General features: G+C 36.7%; 1 protein-coding gene across 1 annotated transcript; it reads left to right on the top strand.

Moving 5' to 3' along the window:
- LOC109822384 lies at positions 2,890–7,211 on the top strand. Its single transcript, XM_020388577.1, has 2 exons — positions 2,890–3,268; positions 6,389–7,211. Exons 1-2 carry the CDS (start codon positions 2,952–2,954, stop codon positions 6,885–6,887), a joined length of 816 nt encoding a protein of 271 aa, XP_020244166.1. The 5' UTR covers positions 2,890–2,951; the 3' UTR covers positions 6,888–7,211.

The raw sequence follows: 9,687 nt of genomic DNA, 5'->3' as shown, positions 1-9,687 counted from the left end.
GTACGTGGGTCTGGGTGTGCGGTCCGAGTGTACGGTCCTAGTGCGTGGTCCGACGAGTGTGCTGGCGCGTGCTCTTTTTGTACGTGTTGTGCTTTAAAACAACTTAAACGTTTTGCATGTGCTCACTTAAAACCAGCTGAACATTTCGTATGTTACAAACGTTATAAGGATTGAATAGGTTTTATTGTAGACGTTACAAACGCTGCAATAACTGGAATTCAAACATTTGTCTCCCATGAACCCTATAAAAGGGCCTCTTCTGATCATTTGAAAGACATAGAACAGAAAATGAAATCTCCTGTCTTCTTCTTCTTTTTTCAATTCTATAAGCTATTTAGTATTTGAGATTCTGGCGATCTGAAGAAGTAGTCGAGATATTCACAAGAAGAGAGTGTTTCTTTGGACTGCAACCGTCTCATCCTCAGAAGTACTGTGCAGACCCAACGCTACTGTAGGTGGGGCATAATTTCTTCAAGGCCAGTCCTCTGTTAAGAGGGAGATTCAACGCTTCTGTAAAGTATTTCTAACTTGAAGTGATTTACTAAGATGTTTCTAACTTTCTGCTCTCTTTTTCATTCCTGTATGGTTTTTTCTGTACTGTTTTGGATCTGTTTTTATGCTTAATTTTCCCAAAATAAAGTTCCCACTACCTATAAACATTTCTCAATCTCTATATAAATCCATACTCCTCAACTAAAAAAGAAAGAAAATTTTATAACTCTTCACATCTTGCTCTTCACTAAATAAGAATTTATTGACACCAATTATTCACTAAATAAGAATTTATTGGCACCAATTATAGAAACATTATAAGCCTCTTCTAATTTTCTTCAACCAAAATTCCAGTCAATCAAGATGGCAAGTTTTTAATCCTTTTCTTACTCTCATTGTTCCTCCTATCTTTGACTTTCTAGGTTAAGCCCATTCAACCACTAGAGGATAGACCATATGCCGACAACGCAGCCAATCTTGGGAGTCGCTAATGGATCTAGAATCATGCAACATTGAAGTTTCCTCTTTTTCCTCATCGACGAGACATTTCTTAGCCTAAACTATTGTCACGCCTTTCAGATTATTAAATGCAAGTGTTGGGCCACAGAGACCATGTTGAGTGTATTGGGTCATTCAGATTATATAAAAAAAACTCAATTAAAAGCTCGATTTGGATCCTTACGGGAGGATAAGTGAAGCAAAGACTATTAAATTCTTTTAGTGATCAAATTTGACTAAATACTAGCGCATGTCGCTCTATAGTTAAGTTAGAACTCTTTCAATTTACTTTTAAATATGTAAATTTGATGTGACTTTTTTGAGAATAATTCTTATGTGATTTTAGTTGTTATTGAGATGACTCAACTTGATGTGATTTGGATTGCCATAATGAAAATTAAAGTTAGTTCTTTGGTTGAATGGAGGATCTACTTATGAGATTATAGTAGTTTAAATTTCGACCTGACTGCCTATTGAGTTGAATTTTTTTTTTCGTGTGTACAATCTTTGTTATATTTTTATCCCATCGAGAAACAATAAGCTTAGCTTGTGTGAAGTTACAACCTATGCAAATTATTAATTAATGTAGAGAATGTAAAGCGTTTGTGAACCAAAAAAAAAAAAAAAAAACACTGATCTCTTTGCAAACAATTTTCATCTTACAATGTGAGATCAAGAATTTTGTGTTTGAGGAGATATAGGAGATTACAATAGAGACAGTACAGAATTATAAAGTTATGGCTTAAACTTAAGAATGTATAGCCCTATGGACATAAGGGAACAATATAAAAGGTTGGAAAGTTATGACCATAGTTAGCATACTTTTTTATAAAACTATAATTATATGTAGATGCCAGAGAATGCGTACGGTCAAGACAAACTTAGAGAATGTCTGAAAGGAAAATTTAACAATGATCAATTCAAAAAAAATATATATATAACTTCAAGAATAATAAACATAAATTAAAATTAAGACAACATCATGATAGAAAAGAAAATTGATGCATATAGAAGATCACTATTTTCCTTCCTCTAAGACATTAAAATTTAAGTGAGGACCAGTGGTAATTAAAGATGCTGGACCTCATCATAGATTTGATGAATGAATTAAAGTGGCAATTTTCTTTTTCTATGCTTTTCTATATATAAAATGAATTTTAGACTTTTTATTTTTTCAATATTACTTGTTTATTTATAATATTTTTTATGAGTAATACATGTGCATAACAAAGCGTACAACTAGGGTTATGCACGATGTTAGTAATCTAGGATATAAATAAGTATACACACGTGCAACGCACGCACACTATATTAGTTGTGTCAAACATGTCAATTACATCGTTGAAAGGATTTGCAATTGAGATCATGTTTCAATTGCGGTGTCATGTGGGTGCCACTTAAATAGGAAAACTTGGAGCCGGATGCTAGGCTGGGTGGTGGATGGGTTTGGCTGGAAAGACTGTATCTTAGCACTTAAATGTTAGGTTAGGTAAGTTTTATTTTCTGGTTACCCGGTTATTTTTCAAGTTACCCGCTTCGTATTACGTGAGTCATAGATAATTATTGTTATCAAATATGTATTTAAGTATCTTCGCCTCTTTTCACTCAAACTGGCCATGATAATTTATAGCATAACATAAACTTTTGCCTTACATCAAAGCCTTCATGGAATATCCTATAAAAATGAATATAACACAGAATATCCTCCTAAGTAAGTAAGTATCATCCTTATATATGTAAAATAGCAAACAACAAGGTCCTTATTGAAAAACAATTGTAGAGTATAAGTTACCAATAACTAAATATGATAAGGGTGAATCTGCAAAAGTGCTGAAGATCGTACCCACTCATTACGAGCGCTTAAAACCACCCAAAATAATAAACCGACTTCCTCTTCTCTTCTTCCTCCTTCCGTCGTGAAAACCTAAAAAAGGAAACGAAAAATAAAATCCGTCCCCAAAATGTCCTTCCTTCTTTGCAAAATATCCCCGCCTCCTCTCAGTCTCCTCTCCCACCACAGAAGATGTTCCCAAAATGCCCTCCCCAAATCACAGTTCTACCCCTGCTCCCCCTCACCGCTAACCAAGCTCGAGCTGCCGCCTCTTCGGGATTCAGCGCAGGATAAGCCTGCCCCGGTGCAGGACAAGCAGGGATCGGCGCAGGATAAGGAGAAGAGGAAGAAGGATGAGTTCTATCTTAATGTTGGGATCGCTGTTCGTACGCTGCGAGAGGACATCCCTGCTCTCTTCCACAAAGATCTCAACTACGATATTTACAGGTCTGCCACTTAATTTCTAGGGTTAGGATTTGACAAAATATCTTAAAGGAAAACCCTAATTGTTCAACTCTGGCGGTTTTTGTGATCCGTTTTTATTTGGAAATGATTTGAGTGATTGAAAATTCCCTGCTCTCATCTAATATCAATCGACCATATAGAAACAAAAATTCCAAATGATTTTAGCTTGTTTTATCCATGTATCATATGTAGTTAGAAATCAACTATTTCAGAATTTTCGTAAAGTTCGATCTAACTTTTTTTTCCTGGTTGAGAAATCCATATGTATTACCTTAGATTTGATGATACTGATTTTCAATTTGAAACTCCAAATTTAGGATCTGGATTTATTGTAATACAATATAGGATCAATAATAGCCTGGCTCAACGCTTATTTGGTTGTTTATTGAATTTGTCAGAAAAGGTATTGCCTTTATAGGAATTCCCATAAAAGAAACATTGATAACCCTACTTTTGTAATTCAGGAATTGGACACCATAAAACATAATTGGAACAGAAGCATAAAATAAGGAGAGAGAGAATTCACGCTTACTAAGGGAATCGAGAAATCCAATATGCATCTGGAGATGACAATCCTGTTGAGCGGTAAAGTCGCAGACTCAAAAATGATTCCTACATATAGCACCGGGAAAATGACGTTACTTGTTCAAACTTATGATAACTTAGAAACATCGAAAAATGTGAAGTTAGAGTAGAGAAATGAGGTTTGTTAAGAAAACAAAACATCTGTAGGTACTCTTAGAAGACGAATTATCTCTTTGTGGCTTAGAATCAAGATTTTTATGAGGAGAAACCCAATTTCACCTTAATCAGCGCTAAGAAGGAAAGGATAGCCGCTGGAATCAGAAAATGAAGTTGGTTTAAATAGAGCTGAAGCACATGCGAACCATTAAAGCATTAAGATCTATCCTATTTTTCATTATCATCGTACCATTAGAGCAAAGTCCCCTTATGCACACCATGTGCAAGGCGCACACCTCAAATAGATCTTTTCCAACACAAGACAAACAAGTATGAAAGCAACGTACTTGTAAGTTTTCACATAAAAAGGCTAAGAAATAGAATTTCACCTACTAAATCACGAAAAAGTTTTGATAACAAGCCACTAATTAGGATCACAAGGTAGTTCATAGATGTTTAGGAAGTTTACAAGAATTATCGAGGAACAAAAAGAGGAAAGAGAGGAGAAAACTAAAGAGAATCTAACAAAGGCAACTTAAAACCATTAGAAACTAAAGGTAAAGAAAAGAAACTAAAGCTTGGGGAAAAAACACAAGAAAACAGTAGAATATCACAAAAAATTAGGGATCGGGTTTTGGTTTGGGTTTAGTTTTAAAAACGGGTTTAAGAAAATAATGGGTATCATACCCAAAACCCGCTGATATTTGAAGAAAGGATAGAATAAATGGGGCGCACACTTCTGTGTGCCCCATGCAATGTGCCAGGCGTACACAAGGTGTTCTCGGGTGCACACCTGCTAAGTGCGCCGCCCCGCAGCAGGTTCTGGAAGTGATTTCATCCTGTCGAAGTGCCCTACGTCCCGGGCGTGCACCTCAATAACACTGGCAACGACTTCTATTGTTTTCTATCAAAAATGGTGTTGAGCTATGGAGCAGAACTCTTTGTCGAAAGGCTCCATGAAAGATTTGGCAAGAAGGGCTTACAAAAGTACCGTACATGTCACAAACTAGTGAAAAGCTTCCTCCTTTAATCTAAGCTCATGCAATCAAGATGCAGCCTTCAAAATTCTGAATCTAAGAAAGAATGGGGTTTAAAGTGATAATGTTATGTGGAAGTTACATTTTTTTGTAGTGATATAAGCCAAATTAGTGAACAATCAAAAGAATGCATACCTGGAGCCCTCTGATAGTTAAAGGAAAAAGTATCTTCAGGACATTGTGTACGTGGACTTCTCTGTTCGAACCAATGCTACATTTTTGACGAAACCGAGGTGCTTGCATTGTCTATTAGAGATGATACATTTACCACAATAAATGAAAATTATGAGGTTGGAAGTTATTGATTTAATTAAGTGTAAGAAAATTCATTCCACCTATCTTGAGGGTAAAAATTCAAGTTTTGAGATGCTATCTTGAGGGAGAAATTCTATCAGGTATCTAAATGCTGAATTTAAAATACTTTTTACTTTAAAAAGAAACATAGAACAATAAGCCATATAACTACTCTCGACGGTTATTAAACCACTCCAAAAGACTTTCACTAGCCAATTCATAGTGTGCACACCCAAAAGACTTCAATATTCTCATAATATACTGTTAAACATACTCAATTTCTCTTGCTACTGTTTAATTTCTCCTTAATAGAATGATGATGGTCTTCTTTTTTGGATACTTGATAGACTCCCTCTCTGCTCACAACACAGAATTTCTTTTACAAGCTTTTAAGATAATATATCCTATTCATGAAAGTATCCTCTTGCCTCACCAAGTCACCATTAACTCGAATTCTGGACTTTGGATTTGGGTTTTGTCTTAGTAACTTTTTATTTATTTCGATATTTGGAGGAGATGAAACTCCAGATCTCTAAGGTTTGACTTACCAATTTGTACCAATATGTATAGCTGTTTAGGTCATATTTTGTCAGTATTTTAAGCATTCCATCCAATCAAAACCAGATAATCCCTCCAATTTTATCTGATATCAACAAATACATATTAATATTGACTAAAAGGAAAATACTAGAGAAGATATGAGAATTGAAGTACTAAAAGTTGATTGGTAGGAGAATTTGTATTAAACTGGCTTATCATAAAATGTGGGAACCCCCAAACACCCGATACTTGATACCAGCAAGGCAAATCAAAACCATGATTAACCCTGAGATTTCAATCCTTGCTAATTTCTGCTTGTAGGCTTGCTCCCCTCAAAACCCACACCGCTTGTACTCAGACTCCAGAACCATGTGCACGTGCATATAAGCAGACACAAATCACTACGTTTCACAACAGTAGCTCCCCTTGTTGTTCACACTAATATCCCCCTGTCCCACATGGTGAAGGGGAAAAAGATGAACATACACACACAGAAATCCCTTATTAAATGCTATTATCTTCTGACTTTTTTTCTCTGGGAACTTTATAGGGAAGACATCACGTTCATAGATCCTCTCAACACCTTTCAAGGAATTGACAATTACCGGCTAATCTTCTGGGCACTTCGTTTCCACGGACGTATTCTTTTCAAAGAAATCGGGATCGAGGTCTTTAGGGTTTGGCAGCCTTCGGAAAACTCAATCCTCATCCGATGGGAGCTTCAGGGGGTCCCACGCGTGCCATGGGAAGCTCAGGGTCGCTTCCAAGGAACATCAAGGTACAAGCTAGATAGAAGCGGAAAGATATACGAGCATAAGGTTGATAATCTAGCTTTCAGTTTCCCTAGGACTGTGATGAGGCCGGCAACTATTTTGGATTTGGTTAGGGATTGTCCCTCAACTCCCACTTTGACTTGTTCGGAAGACACACTAGGGGATTCAGCTTCACACTCATGGGCTGAGCTATATCAAGCGGTGAGAAATACGCTGGAGCAGGAAAGGCAGACTTTTATTGGGGTTGGACTTGAGGGCTTGGTCACTTGTTCATGACTTGTTATTTGATAGGCTTGGAGTGTATATAAGAAGCTCGGAAGCACAATGTTTTGGTGAGTTCCCTTGGTTCAGTGATGTATAGTATCTGATATTTTGCAAATATATGTGATATGCCATATATAGATTGGTGTAGCTCACTCTTTTAATCCGTAGCATTATAGTGTTCATATGCCTTATGATTTTTTTTGGGATTCAATTTTCATAGCTGTGATAGGTTTTTGCTGGTCCCAGAAATGGCATTTGTTTTCTAATATGTTTGTTTGCATCTAAAAGGTGTTAATGATTATTTTTTTAGTGACAAAAATTTGACGTTTAAATTTCCAGAGACGACTGATATTGAAGGAATAAGGATTTTGTGCATCATAATATCTTCGCTAGTTCATAAAGCAAATTAGTCTATTTTGCAGTATTCTTGTTGTTGACTTGTGATTCTTGCCTGTGAGTATTTGAATCTTAAGACAAGTAACTACTTAAAATCAACACTTATTATTCTACTTTGTTTCTTTTGGAAGGTTAATTTTTGTACAGGTATTATATTTGTGTCATCACATCTTTTATAATTCCCACCTGGTCTACAATGTTTGCTATGCGAATTCTATTGATTTCAACACCTGAGCATCACTTTCATATGTCAGGAGACATTTAACACATCAGAACAAATGCACGAGGCTGATACTTCTCTCTTCATTATTCACAAAATACCTACTTTGTGCATCAATCAGACACTCTACCATCCCTTTTATCATCATTTCCACTGTCATCTGCTGCTAAACAACTTGCTTCACTTTCTTATGAGTTTGTTGTCTTCTTCATGTTGTGTTGTCAAGCTTGAGCACTAACAGGTTGTATTAGCTCCTAGTAACTGCACGGCCGTGGCGAAACCTCATAAAATCTCATTTTACAGTTAAAATATCTAGCATCTTCTTCGAAAATGTCAATTCCATGAAGATATCTTTCTCTGGCAAATTTACTCTTGCTGGAGCTGTAAGACATATCCCTAAATTTCTCAATTTCTATTGGATTTGTGCTCCAGTCCCATTTATTCTTTGGATGAAATTCTCTTTTGGTGGTTTATGTAACCGGCTCTCTCGGACTTTAGCATCTGCTATGGAAGTGCACTTCCAAAGGATGATCCAAACCTGGATACTTCCTTTTACTGTCTGCATTTACATAGGTGACTTTTACTCTCTCCATTTACATAGGCGACTAGTCTTTTCATGATTATCTGGCTCAAGCTTATAAGCTTTTTTTCATTGAGAATTCTCATTGAGGATAACTTCTGCCTTTAGTTTTTATTGTTGAAGCTTCATTCTTCTGCTGTCTACTAACTAATTTCATCCTCCAAACTTTATTCATCTATTCTCGTGATTTTAATCATTGGAGTTTTGTAGGCTTTATAAGTGCCTTATCTTCATCCTCCCTTACTTCTGCAGTCTACTTCCTCATTTCATCCTTCAAATTTTATTCATCTACTCTGGGAATTTTAATCATCGGAGTTCTGTAGGCTTTATAAGTGCCTTATCTTCATCATCCTGAATATTCCAGCTTTCAGTCAAGTGGCTGTAATTTTTTCCACCACACCAAAACTCCGATTTGTTAAAGTCCCTTCCAGCACAACAAAACTCTGAACTGTCACTCTAGTACGTCTCCCGCAGAACACCATTTTTCACCATTTTTCACTGTCATTTTCTTTTATAAAGTCTGCATTGAGAATTGAACCTAGGCTGCTCTTACCATATTAAAGTCCCTTGCATCACACTAAAACCCCGAATTATGGCAAGTGTCATAATTTTATACTCTAACAACAGTTCTATCCAAAGAGATCCCCTTTCACCTATCAAAGAGTATCTATGTATGGCTTCTGGAGTTCTGGTGCAATATGATATTGGTCACAATCTATCATTCAATGTGTAATTTTAATTTTCTTAGAGCAAAAAATGAACATGAATGTATGTTATGAAGAATATGATTTTAGTAATGTTAGCAGAAGAAAAGGGCTCGTCATGCACCTATGTGATATGATTCAAGCAGCAGAACTTGGATGATGATGAGAGTGGTGGTACTGTAGGGCATGAGATGTTTCTTTTAAGGAAGTTGACCTCTTGGAGCGTAGGGGACTGCTGCTCCAATGATTGGACAACTCGTGCTCGCAGAAGAGTGTTAGGAGGGTTGAGGCTTGGTTTTGACGAAGGATTGTTCAATGCCCGAGTCAATACTCTTCAAAAATGATAAGTCTCAACTGAAAGACTTGAATGTAGAAGTCGAATATTATTTCTTTGAATGTGTATATCATTCACATCCTTTGGGTTTATTTGAAGAGAATCCTATACATATAGAGCATGAAAGTTATTGCTTTAATGCTTGATGCTGAGGACCAGTTTTGCTAGACTCATATAAATTGGCATGTTACTCGTTCGCCTTGTTAATTGCCGCACTTTTGACAGTAACGTATATGAGCAGATACATTATAATTTTGGCACATCAGAAGGAAGGAGTTGAGAGTGGAAGTGCTGCAGTCATGTACCATATAGGCACCAGGAAATCAAACTCCTGGTGACCACTCATGTTTAGCTGATAAAAACTCGAAGGTCCCGTGTTGGAGACGATAAACTCCGGTGTCGCCACCCAACTCCATGCCGCTGAAGTAGGACTTGGTGAAGCAGACAGAGATAGGTTTTAATCGAGGGAATTTGGCGGTAGAGAGAGCCACAGAATGGTTGGATCCCACGAACAGAGCAACATCTTCTGTGTTTTCCACCTTCTTCCACTTGTAACTGCCCTCTTTGTCGAGGATGTA

This window comes from Asparagus officinalis, chromosome 8, assembly GCF_001876935.1.
Source record: "Asparagus officinalis chromosome 8, Aspof.V1, whole genome shotgun sequence".
Taxonomy (NCBI): domain Eukaryota; kingdom Viridiplantae; phylum Streptophyta; class Magnoliopsida; order Asparagales; family Asparagaceae; genus Asparagus; species Asparagus officinalis.
Note: the sequence above shows the minus strand (reverse complement) of the source record. Positions and strands in the feature narration are given on the sequence as shown.